The sequence below is a fragment of the Sciurus carolinensis genome, unplaced genomic scaffold (genome assembly GCF_902686445.1).
Source record: "Sciurus carolinensis unplaced genomic scaffold, mSciCar1.2, whole genome shotgun sequence".
In the NCBI taxonomy this organism is placed as follows: domain Eukaryota; kingdom Metazoa; phylum Chordata; class Mammalia; order Rodentia; family Sciuridae; genus Sciurus; species Sciurus carolinensis.
Window position 1 is genome coordinate 1,928,458 of NW_025920133.1, and position 24,527 is coordinate 1,952,984.

Genomic DNA, 24,527 nt, shown 5'->3' on the forward strand with positions numbered 1-24,527 from the left:
GCCCTATTCTTTCTTAACCTAGTTATCAGTTTAACGACCTCCAGGTAGGCCGTGCAACCTTACCAGGGGGGGGTTTGGTAGAGTGTCCTAGGTCATGGGTTTAAGACAAAGAGCTGGGGCCTTTCAGTGGGAATAGGAAATTAGCTAAGCCTCTTTACAGCCTCCTTAAAAAACTCTACACCAAGGAACAACTGCCCTGATGTGAGAACCAATACATACTGAAGGTTTTTAAAATATCAAAAAGGGGCTTTACTTCAAGCCCCTGTTCTCAGCTTACCTAAGGAACAAGATATAACCGGTTTTTCACTGAGAGAAAAATACCCTAAACATATCCATCCAAAAGTGCTGAATAGACAGCCATGGACAAATCAGGCCAATAGTCAATGGCTTATCTCAGTAAGGAGATTAGTATAGTAACTTCATTCTCAAAAGTAATAGAAAATAAGGTGTCATAATTTTCTTTGTCATCCAAACCTGTCCTAAAAATAAAAATGGTTAAAATGCCTGTCTCATCAAATTTTTGCTGGAACCAATAATCTTTCTTTTAGTTCCTTACTGGTCTCAATGAAGGCTTACATTGAAATGTGAATGGAAGAATCTGCAGGCTCACTAGGACACAACTCAGACCCAAGAAAAAAATTTTAAAAAGGGAAACAAAAGATTTTCAAAAGTTGATAAAAGATCTTCTGATTGAGCTTTTTGGCGGATTTATCTTTTGCTTTTTAGGGATGATTTTAAAGGTGAATAACAATTATCAGGACAAAAGTCAGTGACCCAAATTATTTTGAATTTTTTCTTTTTATATCTTAAATTCTTAGACAAATTAAATCTATGTTTAATGTATGTTCATTGCTGTGTAGCTTCACTTACAATTAATTATAAAAATTTCCTTTTTTCACTGATCTATAAATGTATACACACTATGAGTACATTTACATGATTTCAAATTTTATTTACAGTTCAAGGAGGATGCTCACATTTAAAATTAAAATAACAATGGATTTATATAACCTTAATTCATGTGAATTAATGAAATTTGATTCATATAGGGCATAACAACTAAAAATTTTAAAAAGGCTTCTTTATACTTATTTACTCACATTTCCTGGTAAAAAACCTTTTAATTCACAATTTTTCCAGGTGGTCAAATAAATAATAAATTGTTATATTCTATAATATTTAAGATGTTTATTCCTTGTTTCTAACATTTTATTTAAACAGAAAAGAAATTATTAATATTATTATTTACATTTTTTGATATCTTGATTTTTGCAATTAAGATTAAATAAATTTAATTTGAGGTGAATAAAATTATCTATGCTTTTATTACAGGAGATACTTAATTGATTTACAAGAATGAGATGCTAAAAGATCTACTAAGTGTAAAAACATCAAATACTCCTAACTAAAATATATATGAATATTACACATATTTTAATTTGGTTAATAAAAGGTCTAAAATTCCTTTATTCTCTTTTTTTCTCATTAAGAACCAAGATACTAGCTCTTAAACTATCAGGTATAATATGCACGTGCCTAAAACCTTTTTTTAACCTTATAAAATAGAAAGATATAGCATGTTGAATAAATTAAAACAAAATTTGCACAAAACAATTTTCTAAATATTTACATGTAATTAAATTGGCTATATAAAATTTGATATATACATTTAAATTGGCTATATATAATTAACACAATCAGCTAAGGTAATTAAGAGATTTTATTCTTACTAAAAGATAGAAGAAAAAGAAAATACTTAAAACATTAATTTCTCATCCTAATAAAAATAATTTCTTATACCTGTTGATTTCAAAGACATTATGATTTATACAATTTGGCTTAACAATAACTTATTTTAAAATACCACCTCCCAGTCCAAATTTTAAATTCCTCTTTAAAAGCCAAATTTAATTAATATAAAAATATCAATGACTACATTTTAATTAACCATGGTAAATAGTACTGACTTATTATGTTAATTATATTCTTGTTTTCCAGATAAAAAAGTGGGGGCTGGGGAGATAGCTCAGTTGGTAGAGTGCTCGCCTTGCAAGCACAAGGCCCTGGGTTCAATCCCCAGCACCACAAAAAAAAAAAAAAAAGAAAGAATTGTCAGATAAAAAAGTGTTTAAAATATTAGATTTACAGTGATATGTTATTAAGTTGATGTTCCCCAAACTAAAGACTTCTCAATAATGGTCTCTTACAAACTTATATAATAATAGCAATTTAATTTAAAAATTAATTATATCATTTAATATTTTAAAATTAAATAAATATAAGTTTACAGTTTTTATATTACTCTCTACACTAAAAAGTAAAATTAACTATATTTTTTTAGAACATTCAGAACATACTGGCTTATTTGTAGTCTAACAATATGAGTAGTATTTTGACACCTTCCCCCAAGAGGGGATGGAAGCTCTTGGCATGTCTGTTTCATGTTTCAGATGTGATATTAGATTATGCTACTTAATTTATATTAATCCAAAGAAATATATACAGAGTTTTTATAAAGTAATAATCAGATAAAGTGTCTAAAGATGGCCTCAAGATTATGGTATCTTCCCTACATTTTGTCAAGAGACCCACATAGCAAAAATTAAGTACACATAAAAATTAATTTTTGAGTTTCCAGCAATTATTATTAACATTTATTAAATCTTCTACACTGCTTTCTATAAATAAGTTCAGAGATATACATATTTTGTACATACACAATTATATCGTTCATTTTAAAGCTTATAACTGTTCGTACACTTGTCCGATATCTTGGTTTTTTTACAATAAGATGAGTGAATTAGAGTCGACATGTATAGGATTACACAAATGTGTTTGTTAGAGACACCTAATTAATTTACAAAGTTATCCCATGGAGTAACATACTTAAAAACATTATTCTTTGTATATTAAATGTGTTCATATTTTCCGGGTATATAAGCCTTTAAAGCAGAAAATTTATCAAGCTGCTCTTCTTCAAATTAAACTTGTCTGTAATGGTAAACCTCTCATTTAATGGTCTATATAGGACCTATCATCAATAGGGTATATGTAAAATTTGTTAAATGTATTTCTAAAAGTAATTGAGAGCCTGATTTGTTTAAAGGTTAAGTACAAAAGCATTTTATCACTTTGCCACACAAAAGGAAACTTAAAAGCTCTCTCAGCCTTTCTTTAATTCATGTTTTAGATATAATGTTTAATTGTGTTAACTATGTTCATATAGACTCAGTAGTCAATATATGTAAACTTCTTAAAATGACATTTAAGAAATTATGTAATGCACAGTAGCAAAAATGGCACAACAGTGACTGAGATTAGAGTCTCTGACCTCATGGCTGTGGCATGCCTGGTGCCTGGGAGTGCTTCTGTGCAGGGGCACAAGATGCCTAACTGCTGTGGCAGTACATTGATCTCAGGCACACAGCTCTTGGGCAGGAAGGATTTCTTTTGCTAGATAACCAGTGTTTCATCAGCTCCCTTCTCTGGTTCTTGCCCACCTTACAGTAACTTTGGAACTTAACATTGCACACCTATAAATATTACTGACATAACTCTTTAGATCTGCATTTCCATCAGAGAACAGAGCTAAAAGCCTCACCTTACCTGAGATAAGGCTCTGCCTCACAACCCTACTGCACATTAGAATGGCTCCAAAGTAAGCCAGACTTTAACTCATTTAAAGTTGTGTTCAAAAGTTTGATGTTTGTTGCAAAGATTACTGTGATCTCAAACAGGGGATATAATGAATAACTCAGCCAAAATTTAAGATAGCTATTGAACAAACTGAATGTTTTACTGTTGGTGATTCCATTTTGTATTTTCCTTGTAAACTCTAATTGTTATCTGATCAATAGTTTGCAGAAGTCCTGTTTCAAATTAACTTGGAATAGTAAGCCATCACCTATAGGACAGATAATATAAACCCCAATTAGATAAAAGGGGGTAAATAACTGTAAAGTCATAGACATTGAAGTTAAATCCCAGTACTTTTACTTTATGACTGGTGAGACTGACTTGCTTGATGGTTAAGATCAAACTTAGAGATTGAGATTAAATACAGAGGTCAAGAAAAGTTCATATTTGGGTCTTGCCCTCAAAGTCAGCCTGAGCCCAGGGAATAAGAGGACTTTCTCTAAGGAGTTTTGCAACTCTGGGTCACACAACCTCCTGATCAAGGAAATTGATGAGGCCACTAGAGGATAAGCCACTAGTGCACCTGTTGCAGAGGAGGGTCAAGGAAAAAGGGAGACATCCCTGGTGCTTTCAAGGGAAGCCACCTCATCGAGGAGACCCTGCCTAACCAATGGCACTAACGGAGCTAAGAAGCTGCTCTTAAGTTCTCTATGAGTGACCCCTGTGGGAACTCAGCTGACTCTGACAGGAACAGGTCACTTTGACCAGACTGATCTTAAACACCTAGCAAAACAGTTAAAACCAAAATATAGCCATTCTTGGGCATTTAAAAGAAATAATACTTAAATGTAACTTAAGATGTACACTTGTGTTAGCCCTCTAGAATAAAGACTAAAAACTACAAAAGAGAGATTTGTAGGCAAATGTGCCTGATAACTATCAAGAGAAACTGCCAGAGTCAGAAGTTTTAGTCAGTTTAAGGCCTACAGACATAAATAGGCTTAATCTATGTTTGCTAGTAACAGAAGTATAGAGATCTCTACTAAATGTGTTTACATTCCTGATAATCTGGACAATATTAAAGTTCCCAAATAAAGGCCTTGTCCTCTCCAGTCTTTGCTAGGCCTTGTTATGAGAACAACTCAGTTCTTCCATCCCCTGGTGAGGAATTATTGACTTCTGTCATCTTTATGATATTCACTGGCATGTTTCAGATTCTGCAACATTTATATTGTATCAATCTCATTTCACTACTCATGTCTTTTTGTTCTTCTCTCATAGAAGCACCCATCCCCAGATGCCTTTACAACCTACTCTTTCCCAACCGGACTTGTACCATGAACCTCTCAATTGACACGATTTCTAAAAAGGTAACTCCAAACTTCTTGCCCCATGCTGCCTCCTTCCAGCTCGAAGAAGCCAGAGTGGTCATCGTCCCCTTTCCCTAAAGCAGTAAAGGAGTTAAGCTAGAATTGGGGACAGGCAGTTAGTGTAGAAATCGGGGATTAGTTAAATCGAGGAAATGAAGTCCATGAAAGCCATCTGCCTCTGGAAGTCTGGAAAATGAACACTGCCCCTGGGAGAATGGATTTTTTACATCTCACCTGCAAAACCAGCCCTAGTCACTTACACAGGAAGGAGAGATAAGGCAGGAAAGAACTGGAGAACAAAAGATTTTCTTATAAAAACAGAAACAGGGGAATGTAATACAAAGCTGCTCCCCTGCCCTTTTCGTTGCATCACAACCTACCTTGTCAGTCTGAAAGATGCTCTCCCTGCCCTTTCCAGAGCAGCCATTTTCCCCACCTCCCAACTACTGTCAGTCTGAACATCCTAGCTAGCTATTGGTTCATGAGTCAGCTTGCAAGTATCTTCCTCCATTATTGGTCCCCTGTTAACCCAGTGGGATTCTTAAAGATAGGTTCACCGCCATCTTTTCTCTCTTGCTTTTTTCTCCCCCTGACTTGCTTTTCTTTCTCCTCCTCACTTTCCACTCTCTCTAGTATGCACCCTTTTTCTTTCCTTTCTCTTTTCCTCTCATTTTCTTTCTTACCCTGCAGGGAGACACTCTGTTTGCTTAATAAACTCCCTTATGTGATTTCCCGTGTCCAGCGTGGTTTTTGTGGGATTCCTTAAAACAATTTTATCTTTTTTTTATTGTAAACAAATGGAATACATGTTATTTCTCTGTTTGTACATGGAGTAAAGGCGTACCATTTGTGTAATCATAAATTTACATAGGGTAATGTTGGTTGATTCATTCTGTTATTTTTTACCTTCCCCCCACCCGTCCCACCCCTCTTTTCCGTCTATACAGTCTTTCCTTCCTCCATTCTTGCCCCCATCCCCAACCCTAAATCTAACCCTAACACTAACCCCTCCCACCCCCCATTATGTGTCATCATCCACTTATTAGTAATATCATTCGTCCTTTGGTTTTTTGAGATTGGCTTATCTCACTTAGCATGATATTCTCCAATTTCATCCATTTGCCTGCAAATGCCATAATTTTATCATTTTTTATGGCAGAGTAATATTCCACTGTGTATATATATATATATATATATATATATATATATATATATATATCACAATTTCTTTATCCATTCATCAATTGAAAGACATCTAGGTTGGTTCCACAATCTGGCTATTGTGAATTGAGCAGCTATGAACATTGATGTGACTGTATCTCTGTAGTATGCAGATTTTAAGTCCTTTGGGTATAGGCCAAGGAGTGGGATAGCTGGGTCAAATGGTGGGTCCATTCCAAGTTTTCTAAGGAATCTCCACACTGCTTTCCAGAGTGGCTGCACTAATTTGCAGCCCCACCAGCAATGTATGAGTGTACCTTTCTCCTCACATCCTCGCCAACACCTGTTGTTGCTTGTATGCTTGATAATCACCATTCTAATTGGGGTGAGATGGAATCTTAGTGTAGTTTTGATTTGCATTTCTCTTATTACTAAAAAAGTTGAACATTTTTTCAAATGTCTGTTGATTGCTTGCAGATCTTCTTCTGTGAAGTGTCTGTTCATTTCCTTAGCCCATTTGTTTATTGGATTATTTGTATTCTTGGTGTAGAGTTTTTTGAGTTCTTTATAGATTCTGGAGATTGGTGCTCTATCTGAAGTATGAGTGGCAAAGATTTTCTCCCACTCCGTAGGCTCTTTCTTCACATTGCTGATAGTTTCCTTTGCTGAGAGAAAGCTTTTTAGTTTGAATCTATCCCAGTTATTGATTCTTGCTTTCATTTCTTGTGCTATGGGAGTCCTGTTGAGGAAGTCTGGTCCTAAACCAACATGTTGAAGATCTGGACCTACTTTTTCTTCTATAATCTGCAGTGTCTCTGGTCTGATTCCGAGGTCCTTAATCCATTGTGAGTTGATTTTCATGCAGGGTGAGAGATAGGGGTTTAGTTTCATTCTGTTGCATATGGATTTCCAATTTTCCCAGCACCATTTGTTGAAGAGGCTATCTTTTCTTCATTGCATATTTTTGGCCCCTTTGTCTAGTATGATAAAATTGTATTTATTTGGGTTTGTGTCCATGTCCTCTATTCTGTACCATTGATCTACCTGTTTATTTTGGTACCAATACCATGCTGTTTTTGTTACTATTGCTTTGTAGTAGAGTTGAAATTCTGGTATTGCGATACCCCCTGCTTCATTCTTCCTGCTAAAGATTGCTTTAGCTATTCTAGGTTTCTTATTCTTCCAGATGAATTTCATAATTGCTTGCTCTATTTCTGTAAGGTACGTCACTGGGATTTTAATTGGAATTGCATTGAATCTCTGTAGTACTTTTGGTAGTATGGCCATTTTGACAATATTAATTCTGCCTATCGAAGAACATGGGAGATCTTTCCATGTTCTAAGGTTTTCTTTAAATTTTTCCTTTAGTGTTCTGTAGTTCTCATTGTATAGGTCTCTCACCTCTTTTGTTAGATTGATTCCCAAGTATTTTATTTTTTTCGATGCTATTGTGAATGGGGTAGTTTTCCTAATTTTTCTTTCCAAAGATTCAACACTTATGTATAAAAATGCATTAGATATATGAGCATTGATCTTATATCCTGCTACTTTACTGAATTCACTTATGAGTTCTCAAAGTTTGATGGTGGAATTTCCAGGTTCCTCTAAACTATGTAATCATATCATCAGCAAATAGGGATAGTTTGAATTCTTCTTTTCCTATTCATATCCCTTTAATTTCTTTCATCTGTCTAATTGCTCTGGCTAGAGTTTGAAGGACAATATTGAATAGAAGTGGTGAAAGGAGGCATCCCTGCCTTGTTCCATTTTTTAGGGGGAATGCTTTCAGTTTTTCACCATTTAGAATGATATTAGCCATGGGCTTAGCGTAGATGACCTTTACAATGTTAAGGAATGTTCCCACTATCCCTATTTTTTCTAGTGTTTTGAGGATGAAGGGGTGCTGTATTTTATCAAATTGTTTTAAAATCCATTTTAACTGCCTAAATTATACAAAATGTTGATTAATGAACCACAATGTATAGAATTTAATGCTTGCTCCCTCTGAATGATTTACAGCATTTAAAAAGGGAATGTAGTATATTGCTGCATGACTTTGGTTTCTGGTGTCCTCAGTAACTGTACAATATTATGCTGATAAACATGTGTCCCAAGAGCACTGAGTAGTAGAAAAGTTGCTATAGAATAAAACTAAGTAATCAGTCAAGGAAATGATGTTGTGATTAATGGACTTTCAAAGAACTGGAGTGCTGCTTTTGAATTAATGTACCTGTCTTTCCTACTTTCTTATAAAGGAGATAGTGATTTGGAATGTGTAATAGGGAGTTCTATTAGCAATCTTTTGTGTATGAGGATAGGAAATGCATTCCTTGTGATCAAACTGTGACTTTTCAACTCCCTTTCTTCCTTCACACTTCTTAATAGTTAACTGCTTCTGTGCTCCCTAGTACTGCCCCAATACCTGATGGAGTACTAATTATACTGTATTGAAGGTGTTATTCTCAGTTTACTTATATATTCAACAAGACTTTGACTTTTGGCCCAGTGCTTCATGTTAAGCTGCTGGGAACAGGGCAGGGATGTGTGAGGGGCTGAGAATTCCTCTATCTCACCCTCCTCCTCAGTCTTGGCCAGTTGACACCACCATGACCCCAGGCTGCCTCCAGAGTCAGTCACAGACTTCCAGTATTAGTCATACATTATCATTCTGCCATTATATGGAGCCATGTAAATATAAATCTGATCCCGTCCAGCGGAGTCAATTTGGCACGGGGGACAAAAGAGTAGCGAGGCTCTTGAATTCAGAACGGTTTATTGATGAATCAGGAAACCCGGGAACCTCCAACCTCGAACCTGGGGCCTCGAACCTCAAACCCCGGTGCTCAAGGAGAACCGGCTTATATCTACTCCAGGAGGTGAAGGGTAGGGCTGACACCAATTATGCAAAGATTAGGCGAGGAGCTAGCTGCCCAATCATGGTAAAGTTCAAAATGAGCAGGCATGATCAGGAGCACTCGGGAACACCTGTGCATGCGTTGTGTGCGTGGACTTAATTGGATAAGGCCGATGACAAATCACCTGGGTGTGCTTATCAACCTCCTCACTGCTGATGTGATCAAAGCAACCTATGGCTGGCTGCCAGGCGCCATCCCAGCGCAGTTCGCACAGCATAGCCCCCAACATAAATCATTGAATTCAAAGTTACATGAGGGTTCAATGAAGTCCTGTGGACTTCTCCCAGAACTCAAGCTGGAGAGGAGGGAGACTGTTAGGATACCTTTTGCTGAACTTTGTCCAACTCTTACTTTTCTTTCACACAGACAAGTATTTCTCATGAAAGCAGGGTGAGCAAGCATTCTAGTGAGCCATGAAACTCCAGAGCAGGGCTGGTAAAACTTTCAACCCAAAGAGATAGGGCCAAAGTGCCAAGAGCAGTGAACAACCATCTGAGATGGGGCTTGGGAACAACAGCAGTTCCCATTAGTTGAGCACATGGTTGAACCCTGTGCTGTGCATCAGGGTCCTGATGGGCCCATCAAGCACCCTACACAGCAGAAACCATTTCATTGTAAGCCAAGGCTAAGGACTGTTAAGTCCGACAACGTTGCAGGATGAGCTGAGATCCGAGCAGAGTACATGGACTCAGGGCCTGGCTCTCTCACACTAGATTGCTACTCAGAATTCTCCCTTCTTTTCTCCAAGTGTCTTCCTCTCCAGGAACGTGACACCTAACATTCCAGCTTAGAGATTCATTCCTTTGACTTACTTTTCACCTCTTTATAATGCAAATTGTTCTGAAAGAGGCTTCACATAAATCCTGACCATGCATAATTCAAATCAAAAAAATGTTTTCATAATATTTTCCCCTTAGAGTAAGAATTGACCAAAGAACACACGAAAAAATACAATATAATTCTACACTCTATAAGAAAAGAAATGTCCTTGATTGGAGAAAGTGGGGAAAGGGAAGGAATGGGAAACAGGGAAGACTGACAACCTGGCCTGGGAACACACCTCTCACCGACAGTTCAGATTAGTATGCAGAGAGCTTTTTAAAATACATTGGTTGTACCTCAATAAAGCTGTAGAAGAAAGAGGAAAGGGAGAAGGAGGAGATGGGGAGGAGGAGGAGGAGGAAGAGGAGGAGAAAAAGAAGACGCAACATGCACTGCAGATAATCTGGGAATGTGGAGGTTTCTCAAAACCCATACGTAGTATCAGCAATGACCCAGCAACTCCACTCCTACATTCAAAGAAAACATGCCCACACACAAAAGTCTGTATGCAAACATGCACAGCATCATTCCCAAGAGCCCTGAGGTAGAGATGGCTTGTGCACCCTCAGTTGGTGAACAGAGGAATCAGTGAGGTTCACCCGCACAGTGGCATATTATCTGGCTATGAAAAAGGCATGAGGTGCAGCCATGGGCTGCCACACATGGACAGACCCGAACACAGGCCAGGCAGAAGAGTCAGAGTGCACGTGAGGTGCAGTGGTCCAACGTGAAAGGTTCAGAATAGGCAGAATCCACAGACAGAATGCTGAAGGCCCTGCTCAGGAGCTAGGCAAAGGAGAAATGGGGACTGGCTGGTAATGTGTGGATGGGTGGGGACTAAGATGTCCTGACATTAGATTGTGGTGATGAGCACACCACTTTGTGAATAGCCTAAAAACCACTGAACTGTTCTTTTTTTTTTTTAATGGATGAATTTCATGGGGTAAAAAACAAACCTCAAGAAACCTGTAAAAACACAGAATAGGCCTGTTAAGTGTTATGGCTCTCCTTATGACAAAGATACTACTTTCTTAAGTAAGGAACGTCTCAGGAAGACAGGAAAAGGTCAAGTTGCCCTAGATTCACTTTATGCTACTTCTCCTACCTTGAGCCCCAGCAGGTCAGATGCAAGGCACTCTGTGACTTAGGAGAGAAAGTATTCATAACTGTGACCACACGGCCTCTCCAGCTCCCAGGGCTCAGGCAACGCTGTCACTAATGCATGTGATTCTAGCTGTTGAGGTGGTTCCTGTCCCATCAGTAGGTAATTAAAAAGCTTTGTCTCTGCAATTCCCTGCTCTCTTTCACCCTCTTCTTCCACTCTAGTCCCATCCTTCTGCCCAGATACAGCTAATTTTCACTTTAACAGAATGGCAAGAGAAACAAAAGGAAGCAAATCTTAAATTCAGCAATTTTTGTCCCTTTTCAGCATAGAATCAGAGTCTTGGAACTGGCTCAGTCTTTAGGGACCATCTGGTGTAAGACTCTTTCATGTAAGGAAACAAGGACAGAAATAATAAAAACCAACAGTCACAGACTGTGCCAGGCACTGTAATTTACATACATGACCTCATCTAGTCCTCCAGCAACCCTTTGAGATGCTTATCATTATGATCTCTGTTTCATAGATAAGGAAAAGGAGGCACAGAGAGGTTTAGGAACATGAATAATGACATAGAGATGTGAAGTCACAGATCTGGGATACAAACCCAAGGAGCCTGGTTTACAGGCCAAATTCCTAACACCACTATGGTAGTTTCTCCTAAAATAAGTAATTTGCCTGTGGTCTCAGAACTACCTAGCGGTAAGTACAGAATGAGCATAAAGTAAGCCACCCACCCCAAGGCCCATTCAATGACAGAGAGGAGCACACAGGTGAAACTATAGCACGAACCCAGGAGGATGGACTTCCCACCTGTTGTGGTCTTGATTTCATGCATAACTGAGGGACTGAAAGAGTGTCAGAAGCATGAACCCTTCTAGTAGGCAAGGCTGGCCTTCTTTTGCCATAACAGGACATGGGTCCTATAATCTTATGACAATCTATACCTACATTTTCTTTTTTCTTCTGGGAATCACCCTGCCAAGTTCTGATAAGTGACATCCCTGAGAGGTAGATGGGGCCAAGCTGCAGACAGAACTGCCCACCCCACTATTTAGTTGTGGACTGCTAGATCATGTTTCTTTGTCCAGGAAGGGTTAATGCAAGGACAAACTGTGAAATGGGGTAGAATATGAGTTTTGAGATAATTTATTCTATGAAACACAACATCTTTTATTTATATAAACTGGGGAGCTCCAAGGGCTTTGCAAACGACTCATCCACCCCTCCATTCATCCTGTCCATCAATGACTGCATTCCCTGACTCTCACACAGTTTCAGGTGAGAAGCAGACATGGGACCAGGGTCATGTAGTCCTCTAGCCCAGGTCAAAAGGGCAACACACGGTAGCACTTCTCCAGGTCATATCAAAATGACGGAGCTGGATCTCACTTACTGCTTCTATCTCATGGTGCTTTCGTTGAGCTTTTTTTTTTCTAAAGAAAAATCAATAAATATATATTGACATCTACTTCACTAAGTTCAAACATAGAAGCTTCCATCTAAAAGATGCCTGAAATAAAAAATCAGGATAAGCTTTCCTAAGGCATGCAAGGAAACTGTTTCACAATAAGCCAGGCTATGCTTTAAAAAAATGCCTTCCTATTTATGTGTGTTCAATACCTAGGTTTTGATTTGTCTATTTGGAGATATTTTTGCAATTTTGCCAAAAACGTGAAAAAGTTCATGATGCCAAGAGAACACTGTGAGCAAACGCCAGCAGAGAGGCAGCAGAACAGGTGGCAGGTAATAATTATTGGGCAGGTTGCCCAATTATTTCAGAAAGGAAGATGAAATTAGCAAAACAAATCAGGAAGGTGACAGCAGAATGGAAAGGAGAGGAGAATTACAAGAACATTTTCCAGGTTAGCGGATAGAATTGGATGTTGATCTTAGGTGAGTGGGAAGGACAAAGGGGCCAGTTTTGAGCTTGAGGGAGAGGAGTGTCGTAGCATCAGTGCACTGACATTGTGGGACAGTGGGACAGTTCACCAGGTGCTAACCACATCTCAGCCCCTGTCACATGCTGTCACTCACTTTCAATACTTTAGCACCACGGGCAATACTGCCTGCAGGTGGGGAACCTGACGCTCTGAGCTGAACAACCAGGTGGGGCACTGCTGTGCATTGCTCCGTGACTGGACATGCTGGGTGGCTGCTTTGCTGGGTGAACAGGGTGTACCTAACACACTAACACAGAAGTGACGTTGTCACAGTTCCGAGTGCAGCGTTCACCCTTGGCTGAGGCTTTGTCCTGCATGCCAACTGTGTGCTGTAGAGACTCTTTCTTAAATGCATTACAGAGAATGAAGGAGGTCAAAATGAGCAACTATCTTCAGTGAAATGGAACTAAAAATTAGGATCTTCTTTTATCTTCAATAAGAAACTTATTAAAGTGGCCTCTGAGGATAAACCTACTACGCATGGAAGTTCTCCATTGTTCGAATGGTCACAAGAGATGGATAGTGCTTTCTGTGCCTTCCATATCTCAGCAATATTTCCAAGGTCACAGGTGTTTTACACTGTGCATTGAAAGAATCAGTGATGCTAGTGATCATGCTGCATTTCCTCAGAATAACAACTGAAGCCCCTGAATTATACTTTAAGGATGTGTGTTATTATCAAAATTTGGCCACCCAGCAAAGTAATTCTCTGTCTGATCTCATTCCAACACATCTACAAAGTCATCTCACCATATTACCTCCATGACAAGACTTGGTCACCTGGAGGATTTTCTCTCAACTGTCACTGAAAGTCCAGTAACAGTATTCTTGTCTTCACTATGGGACAGAGGGGATGTGTGTGAGGACCCATTTCATCCCCTGGCAAACAGAATGGTTGCAAAGAGATGGGGCCCTTGCCATGGTCTTGAAAATAAATCTGTTGCCACATACATGGTGTTATACCATCTAAGCAGACACCACTGTATTGTGATCTATTTGGATAAGCTCCTTGATCTTTGTGGGTCTCATGTAAAGGGACAAGCAGGGTGAAGATGGTGCCTGAGACAGTTGCTAGGAACTCTCCCTCTTTTCAGGCATTCTTGTCCTTCTTGGTCAGCTGTATTCTCACCCCTTACTCCTCAATTTTGACTTTCCCTCTCACTTTTCCACCTGCCCCCCTTTTCTTGCTTGCCACTCTCCACTCCTCTAACCTGCTAGTTCAGTCCTGTCTGCTTGCTTACCTCACTGGGTAAGCCTTGTGGCAGTGCTGGGACCACCTGCCTACATGTGCAGCAGAGTCACCTATTTAAAGCAAGGAAATCTGAAGACAAAGGTTCTTTTCCAGGGTCTGTATGAGTTTCAGGTCTGTAAATGCCTGGAAACAGTATCCAGACTGTGGTGAGATCTGCTGCTTCATGTCACTTACAATAGTCACTTCATGTCACTTACAATACATTATCAGTTTCAAAAGATTTCAAGACCCAAGAAAGGTAACATCTTCCAGCCTGAGATTACCAAGCTGCAAATGCCCCAACATCGGTCATCCTGCAGGACTGGGGAAAGGTCCCTCCAAAAGCATAGCAGCCCTGGCTGCCAGACTCCAGGCTTGTTATTATGTAAGGGAAGTATCCCCAGCTGCTGGAGTCCCTGTAATTGCTTTATTGACATGTGAGTTGAACACTATCTTCATCAACATGGAAACCAGAGTTGCCCACAAAGGCACAACTGTGTTTTGCCATGCAAGTGACTTGGAAAAGCCCAGAGTGAATTTCCTCTCAAGAACAGGCTGCCCTCAAGAGTGTGCTGCTTCTCCCTGATGACCAGTTCTGGCTGGACCTGCAGAATGGCCAGGGCATGGGACTGTAGCAGCTCGGTGGACAGGGTGAAGAGGGCTTGGGAAAGGAAGTACTAGTGAACCTTCTAAAGATGTCCTCCACTTCAAATGTTTCTGTCACCCGAAAGTCCACCAGAAGCTGACCAGTACACCTGTTTCACATGGACCCCTGTGTGTGAATAGCAAGACAGATGTAGACATACAGTCGCAAGTCACAGCTCAACACATATTTATTGCTCTTTTTGACAATTGTTAGTGTGTCCATCTTCATGTCTTCAATCTAAAATACAGGCACAGTTGTATTCCTAGAACCAATATACCTCGTTGCTTTCTTGCTTTAGGATGTTGGAAGCTTTGTGTTTGGACAATACTCAAATTCCTCTGTATGGCAAATTAGGACTTTCAAAATCTATCCCAGTTGGTCTCCAGTTTTATATCTTATTATTGCCTGTACCCTAAACTTTGCTTCCCACTTCTACTGAAGTCTCTGTCTCCATTTACTGGTTAACTCCAGCTCAAATTCCTTTCTGAGTTCCCCAGGCAAAATTAATGATTCCTTTGGTACCACTGCTTGCCAGTCACATGACTCTTCTTCGTTGGTGGTGTCTGTGAGCACCTGGAGGGGCACTTCCATGCCTGGCTGGTAGGTGGGAGCATCTCATCTAGCTAAGAGAGAGGACTGGGAGAGTCCAGATCACATAGCTAAGAAAGTAGAGGAGGTGAGAATTCACATTGCATATTTCTTTCTCCTTATTTTTTCTACTAAGAAGAATTTTTTTATTTCTAAGATTTGTGTTTTCATATACAAAGTAAACAATTTCCAAATATTTTGGAGGTTAGAGAATCACGCTTCAGAAAAATGTTGGAACTACAGACACAGCTAATATTCTTTCTAACTCTAAAACTCTGTGCATCTTATTAAAATTGCTGCATCAAAATATTTTGAAATAAAAAATTAGCAGAATTCCACTATACAACTAACTTCTGAAACCTTCACTTTACTTCAAATTTATATGTAAATAAATGTAAAGAGAAATCAATGAACTTTACATTCCTGTATTAGCACTTTAGATCTCAACATTTTTCAAGGCAGCATAAAAGAGTTTAATAGACTAAGTAATGATGACAAAATTATGGAAAACTTTTATGTTTCTCTTCACTGCATCACATTTCATAAAGTCAATATCAAATATATAAGTTAATAGCAACTATCTTTTGTGAATCTATATTAAGTGCCCACAGTAGTTGGGATTAAAAGATTATATTATCTGACACATTCCCAAATTATGATAGAGCTGACAGCAAGAAACCACTGATCAAATAGGACAGAGATGGCGAGAGGTACTCTCTCCTGGGCTCTCCTAGATCCTGCTCTGCCTGTCTGGACAAGCCAGGGCAGCATGTGCACCAGAGTTCCAGCACACATGCATGCCCCACTGGCCACACCCCGTGAAGATGGCCCTTCTGTCCTCCTGGGCCAACAATTGGCTATGCCCCAATCATGGAGGCTCCTTTATGAGCAGAATAAATGAAGCTTGTTCCCCTTTTCACTCTAGAGTGAGACCTGCCAAGCTCCATTCTCCTGGGCCACAGTAAGTGTCAGCTCTGGATCTCCACTCACTCACCACCATGGCAGGAGAGCTCTTACCATGAGGTGCTCCTGACACAGTGACTAGAAAGTGTTAAAGTAAAACACAAAATGAAAGGAAAAGCCTGTTTGAAGGCATCTGAGAATGACTGAGCCAGTGAAGTCCTGAGGCTTCAGATCCAGGAGACTAGGGAAGTTCAGAGAGGTACCCTTGCCCTCCGCTCTGCTTTCCCTTTGAGTCATTTGCTGATTTTTAATTGACTGTCAAGAGGCTGAGAAACTGCATAAATAGTCTCACAATGTTAGGGAGATATAAAGATTATATTTCAGGGCCATCAAGAAGGAGATTTTCTTGTGTGTACTTCAGTGTTGCATTGGGAATGGAGGTAAACTAAGAAATAGAACAGCACCCACAGAGCCACATATCCGGATTCTATTTAGCACAAGTCTAGAGTGGATTAAATCAGCCTGATCCTATCTATTTACCTCTCAGCAGAGAAAGTACATCCTCTCTAAAACAAAATAAAATCAACCTGATAAAGATAACGGTGCTCTTTTTCTAAACCAACCCCAAAAGGTATATCATCCTCTTTTTAAATTTTTTTTTTTTTTTTTTTTTTTTTTTTTTTTTTTTTTGCGGTGCTGGGGATCGAATCAGGGCCTTGTGCTTGTGAGGCAAGCACTCTACTGACTGAGCTATCTCCCCAGTCCTAATTTTCTTTTTTTATTTTAACAGACTGCATTTTGATTCATTGTACGCAAATGGGGTACATCATTTTGTTTCTATGACTGTGCACAATGTAGATTCATACCATTCGTGTAATCATACATGTACATAGGGTACTGATGTCTGTCTCAGTCCACCATCTTTCATACCCCCTCCCTCTCATATCAAAAGTTCTTCCATTCTTCTCTCACCCCCATCCCCCACATCCCCATTATTTATCATCATCCACTTATCAGGGAAAACATTCAACCTTTGATTTTTGGGATTGTCTTATTTCACTGAGCATGATATTCTCCAATTCCATCCATTTGCCTGCAAATGCCATAATATTATTCTTCTTTATGGCTGAATAATATTCCATTATGTATATATACCACAGTTTCTTTATCCATTCATCTGTTGAAGGGCATGTAGGTTGGTTCCATAGTTTAGCTAATGTGAATTGAGCTGCTATAAACATTGATGTGGCTGCATTACTGTGGTATGTAGTATGCTAATTTTAAGTCCTTTGGGTATTATCCTCTTTTTAAAGACAAACCAACCAATAAACAAACCTCTTACAATGTTGTTCGTCACATTGTTTTTTTGTACCCGATCTGTTTTTCTCTCCGTATACTTGTTGAGTTTCTTCCTTCCATGGAATGACTTCCGTAGAGTCACTGTAAGGTGTGCTGGTTATAGTTCCAAGCAGCTATCTGGCCCACATCCTGCATGAGTGAGTTCACATCTGAGCTCTGCGAAGTCCACCCAAGTCTCTCTGTTTGCTGTAGCAGCCCTTCTGCTCCTGGCCTCTAGTGGCTGTGGTGCAGGTGTCCTTCTACCTGCCACAGGCCACACTTCCTCTCCTCATGTCCTCCCAGCTCAGGGGTTTGCAGTGAATCGACTTTAATTCATTTACATACTTTTAACTTCAATTGTTATAGCTTTTATTTCCAATAAATTAATTTAACTCATTCAAAAGTACCCAAAAATGTTTAATTATTTTGTTCTCTTTATTTCCTTTTCTTTCATTTTACTAATATGTACGGATACACACATGTACATGCATATGTGTACATATGTAGATATAGTCTTATCTCCTTTAAGGATGGGGTACATTCTGGGAATTGCATTGTGCAAACACAGCATTTACTTACATAAAACTAAGAGTTTTGATGTCACCGAGTGAGGTAATCTACAGGACCACTGTTGTGTGTGATGTCACTGATTGAAGTAATCTATGGGACCACTGTCATGTGTGATATCACTGAGTGAGGTAATCTATGGGACCACTGTATTTTATGTTTTCTATCACCAGTCAAAATGTCCATATGCAGGTCATGACTCTGTGTGTGTGTGTGTGTGGGTGTGTGTGTGTGTGTGTGTATGTGTATACAGATTCTTTTACAATACAGCTGTCCTCATAGACCCAGAGTAAGTTGAAAATATGGCAACCTGAAAATGCATCAATGCACTTAACCTACTGAGCATGACAGCTGAGCCCCACGGTGCCCGAGTCGTGGCTCACCATCATGAATGCAGGACTGACTGGGAGCTGCAGCTCTCTGTCACTGCCCTGTACCAGGGAAGAGGAACCTACCATGAAGCATTAGTCCTAAAAAAGATCAGAATTCAAAATGGTAGGACAGTTTCTATGGAATAATACTGGTTTTGCACCATTGTAATGTCAAAAAATTATGAGTCAAACCTGCCTAAATAGTTACCACCTGTATAATAGATATAGTTTGTGTGTGTGCACGTGTGTGCATGCCCACACATGCATGTTGTGAACCTCAGTCCTGGTGATTGGTGTTCTTACCTGCCTGGTATTCTTTTTGGTGGTGAAAGGCCTTAATGCCTGGAGAGACCAGAGACCTAAATAGAGATTTTTTTTCTTTCAAGAGAATTCAGAAAGGACCCAGGGACTCCCCACTGGGAGCCCCTGGTGCTTCCAGGCTCCTGGCTCACTCTGGCTTTTGGCAGGTGCCCCGTCCTCATCACTGGCCTAAGAGCAGGCATCCTGACCACAATGCCCAGGCAGACACTGCTCCTCTGGGTGGTCCCCTCCTGCATGCTTCTCACTTGGCTGAACCCTGTTTGCTTGTGATTCTGTCTGCTCAAACCTTCCTTTCTCTTCTCTTCCCCTCTTATTTTCTTGGTTTCCAGCAAGGCCACTGAGGCAATAAAGTTGCTGTGTATTAGATGTACAATTGTTCTGCAGTGCTATGTCTGGTCTGGCAATCACAGCACATGGTCCTGTGCTTCCAAGCTCACTGTGCAGCTCACCAGAACCCTGGTGCTCACAGGCCCTTCCAAACTCACCTCTCATGTCTTTCAGTTCTGCTGCTTTCCGGTGTTGCTTCTCTGTCTTCTTCCATCTCTGGAACCTCTCCCATTAAGTCCTCTTCATGGATTGTCTATTCGGTGGGTTTTACTCCCCGAGAAGGGAGCCTCTCTGCTTCTGCTCTCCATGGCCCCTCTGTATTGCTGTGGTTTAAGTGTTTCACTTTTTCTGGTGCCAGGGATTGGACACCCTGAGTGCTTACCCACGGAGCCACATCCCCAGCACTTTTTATTTTTTATTTTGAGACAGGGTCTTGCTGACTTGCTTAGGGCCTCGCTAAGTTGCTGAGGCTGGCTTTCAACTTGGAATCTTCTTGCCTCAGGCTTCTGAGTTGCTGGAATTACAGGCATGCTCCACTGTGCCTGGCTTTGTTGTTATTTTTTTCTTGTTTGAATTTTGGGACACGTTCCTTGATTTTTCAAACCTTCTATTTGGTTCGCTGTTTCTATTACATTCTTACTTCCCCAGAGTCTTCTTCATTCTCTATTCCATTTTAGAAGTATGAATCCCCTCCCCTATTTCTGCTTATGGTTTTGAAGATATCATGGGTAACATTTGCTTTTAAGTTTCTTGAGACTTGAGGATGCCTCCGTCTCCTGGTTCCCTCCTGCTGTCTTTGCTGTGGCCTCACTGGGCTGGTGGATCTTGTGGAGTGAGGCCTTCAATATTGGAGGCCAGTGTCCTCACCTGTGAACCTCTGAGGAGGAAAGCATGTCATTGAAATTTCAGGAATGTGTGTGTGGTCCTTGCACAGGGCCATGCAGCCCCTGCACTGCTCCTGCTTTGGGGCCTGCCACTGAGCACGCTCTGGATGCCTTTTGTACTCTTCGTGCTGCAGATGTATTTACATATTTCATACATTTCTAAATTTGGAATTTATGGATCAAAAAATAATTCTAACTTATGTAGTTGTTGACACACTGTCCCCATGGAGAGTCCACCCGTTTTTAACCCAACTATGCATGCTCAAGATCCCTATTTTCCTCCTTCCTCAACAAATCAACCATGTAGCAATCTTTGGAATCTCTGTCAAACCGATGAGTGAGAAACATGTTCAGGTAACCTGACTTGTGCTGCTCATATTAGTAAGGGCTGAGTGTGGTATCAGTCAGACCTTTTGCATTTCCTTTCTTTTGAACTGCTTATTACTATCCTTTGCTCATTTTCTTTTATGTTGCTATTGATTTCTAGGATTGATTTTTATGTTTTGGAGAAACAAGTTCTTTGTGATCTGATTTGTCTTTTTTTCTTAGTTTGTTTTTTATCTGCAATTTTACTTACAGTAGTTTTGCTAGGTAGGAAAGTTTTATTTCATATAGTCAAATTCATCAGCATTTTACTTTAGGAACTCTAGTTTTTTGGAATCATATAAAGGGCTTTCATAAGATTATAAAACAATGCTCCAATTATTTCTTACAGCATTTTCTTTGATTTATTATCTTGATATATAAGTAAGATATGGATTCAACATATTCTCTTCAAAGTAGATATTCAGTTGTTCCAAATTTGTATGGAAATGCATATAGTCACAAAATATTAAAAGCGCAAAGAGAAACAAACACAATCTTGGGCAGAGATTTTAAACCCATTTTCCTCAACGATTGATGGGTCGGGCATTTTAAAGTGTAATAAAATGGACACATTGTTGGCAAGTCTGATCAAGAGAAAAGGAAGAAGTTACAAAGAACCAATGGTCAAAATTTTTAAATGGTCTATAAATGTAGATGAAATGGCTACAAAAGATAATAAGAATATTGTGAATCAATTAGCCAACCAAGTGAGGCATTCAATATGTTGAATTTACTAAAATTGCCACCAAAAGAAATAGAGAGTGTGCATAGTCCTATAACTGTTTAAGGACTTGGATCTGCAAGGAAAGATTTTCCACAGGCGCTCTGAGCAGATTACTTCACTTTTAAATTCTGCATCACACTTGAAGAACAAAGAATACCAATCTTACACATCCTGTTCCATAGTATTAGAAAAAATAAACACTTCATAACACCACACCCTTGATAGCAACAGAATAGAGGCAAAAAAAGAGGGGAAATGATACCACTCACTTCATGAAGATGATGCAGAAATTTCCCACAAAATGCACCTTCACAGAGCAAGTCCCACAAGAAGTAAGGAAGGCACCCTGGTGACTGGGCGAGTTTGTTTCATTAGTATGAGGTTGTTGTCATTCAGTAGCATCATTTCTGTGATGGGATGAAACCTGCAAAGCAATTCAATGCCACCCAACCAGAAGCTGAGGGAAACTCTCCACTTGCACCTCTCTGCACCAACCCGGTGCCTACAGTGGCTCTGCTCACATGTGAAATCTCCTTCCAAGATGCGACAAGAACATCAGTGCAGACATCCCCCACCCCTGGAGGTCCTCCCGGGGCATGAGAAAAGAAAAATGAGCAAAACAGTGTAGCAGGAGGTAAGACATATGCTTTTCATTATTTGTTAATTATATACACATACATACCCATGAATTCCAAAAAAGTTCACAGATAAATTAAAATTGACAGGTGAATATAGTGGATACAAACTTAATGAATAAAAATCAAATACACTTCTATAATCAACCAAAACAAATTAAAATTTGAAAAAATTATCTTTTATAATATCATAAAAAAAGTCTGTGACTAGATCTAACCAAATGTATCTGAGATCCTTTTGCAGAAAACTTTAAATTATATTGAACAGGAATTTAGATCCCAATAAAGATATACACTATGTTTCAGCATTAAGAGAGTTACTATTTAAAAATGTTTTTCTTTCTTTCTTTTTTTTTTCCTGTATGAATCTGTATAATCATCATAATCCCAATCAAAATCTCAACTCCTTGAGAAACATTGGAGTTGATTTTCAAGACAACAAAAGGTACAAAGGATCAATGAGTCCAGCCCTGTGGCGGAAAGTCAAGGCAGAGGCCTCACTCCCCTTACTTGGGATGGGACCAGTGTATACACATGGGAGGGGGCTCAGGAAAATCAAGTGGAAAGATGAACAGAGCCGTGGATCTGGTCAGGAACAGGTCTCTCCCTCCCTCATACATACACAGGCCAATCTCAGCCTGTTGCAGAGGAGCCTGGAGCAGTGTGGAAGAATGAAGCCAGGCACCAGGACACTCATGTGGGAGACTCAAGAAGCTCTGCTTCTACTCCATTCAGTTACTAGGGGTCCATGGGCCTGAGTGGGACAAGCAGCAATGTAGCTGCTGGAGGGTGACCCTGAAGTACATCCCAATACAGCTGGGATAGGGAAGACACTTTTTTTTTTTTTAACTTTTTAAATTTATTCTATTTAGTTGTACAAGACAGAAGATTGCCTTTTGATTCATTGTACACAGATGGAGCACAACTTTTCATTTCTCTGGTTGTGCATGATGTGGAACTACACCATTTGTGCATGTACATGTACATAGGGTGATGATGTCCATCTCAGTCCGCCATCTTCCCACCCCCCTGGGGAAGACACTTTAAATAGGATACAGCCAATGTGGGGTTGTTCGGAAATGCTAAGTTAGCCTGTTAAAGTCAGGAGTCTATTCATCAGAACACAGTTAAGGGGATAAAAGGTAAGTTCTTGCTTTTCTGGTTTGGTGTCCAGGGCCGTGAGTGCATGGACTCTCACTTTCTAGCTCCTTTCACTCTTCTCTGTCCCCCCAGCCCGCATCACGGGTCAGATGCCTTGTAGTTTAGAGCCATCGTTGGTCGAACCTTGTATTTCCTTGTGTTGTAAATTCTTACCATACCATTTGTGTGGGGTATTTTTAAAGCAAGGAAAATTATGTTTCATTGTGGTCTATTGGAGATTTTGGGAACTTGGATTCTGATGGAGGATTCAAAGGAGACCATCAATTATTGTGTGATATCAAACACCATGGTGATGTCATGGATTTACAGTTTTTTGACCAGGAAAGAATTGTAGTTGCTTCATCAACAGGATGTGTAACAGTTTTTCTCCTTCATCCAATTAACCAGACTCTGTCAGTCAACCAACAGTGGACAGCAGCCCACTACCACATAGGACCTGGCAGTCCTTCCTATAGCAGTGCCCCATGTACAGGCATTGTGTGTGACAACCCAGAAATTGTCACAGTTGGAGAGGATGGTCGAATAAATCTCTTTAAAGTGGATCACAAGGAAGCTGTAAGAACAATAGACAATGCAGATAGCAGTACACTCCATGCTGTAACCTTCCTTCGAACTCCTGAGATACTTACAGTAAATTCAATTGGACAGTTAAAAATATGGGACTTCAGACAAAAAGGAAATGAACCTTCTCAGATATTATCATTGACTGGTGATCGAGTGCCACTTCACTGTGTTGACAGACATCCCAACAAGCAGCATGTTGTAGCTACTGGTGGCCAGGATAGAATGCTAAGTATTTGGGATGTTAGACAAGGTACTATGCGCGTATCTCTGCTAAACGCTCACGAAACTGAAATGTGGGAAGTTCATTTTCACCCATCCAACCCAGATCATCTGTTTACTTGCTCTGAAGATGGGTCCTTATGGCCCTGGGATGCCTCCACAGATGTGCCTGAAAAGTCCTCACTCTTTCATCAAGGAAGAAGAACCAGTACTTTTCTGTCTCATACCATTGGTAACTAGGCTAATGTTCACCAATCTCTTATAAGTTCCTGGCTCAGCACTGATCCTGCAAAGGATCGTATTGAAATCACAAGCTTGCTTCCCAACAGGACTCTGTCTGTGAACAGTCTGGATGTTTTAGGTCCTTGTCTTGTTTGTGGAACTGATGCAGAAGCAATATGTTTTACCAGACAACTGTTTTCATGAAAATACTGCAATTATAATATTTTAAGTTAAACGTATAGTTAGCCTTTTGAATTCCAACTTCTGTGCAAAACTTTATTATTAGAAAATGTGATATTTTGAGGAGACACGTCAGTAAACTATTGTTAACATCAATGCCCAGTTTGGGCTTTTGTTACTTCAGTATTCCCATAACAGTTACAAGTACAGGCTCTGAGCAAGGCATCCCCAGAACATGGCAGGCTATGAGGACCACCCGAGCAAAAGCCACATGGCATAGGCCAAGCCCCATCTAAAGAAGTCATCAGAACTGTCGTCCTTATTAGAATTA

General features: G+C 39.8%; 1 protein-coding gene across 1 annotated transcript in view; it reads left to right on the plus strand.

Moving 5' to 3' along the window:
- The window catches only part of LOC124974141 (nucleoporin Nup43-like), a 149,582-nt gene extending 125,362 nt beyond the window's left edge, over window positions 1-24,220 (plus strand). The window contains 2 exon segments of the mRNA XM_047537638.1: window positions 23,194-23,341; window positions 23,399-24,220. Of these exon segments, the coding sequence (XP_047393594.1) occupies window positions 23,194-23,341; window positions 23,399-24,220 (970 nt within the window).
- The last annotated feature ends 307 nt before the right edge of the window (window positions 24,221-24,527 follow it).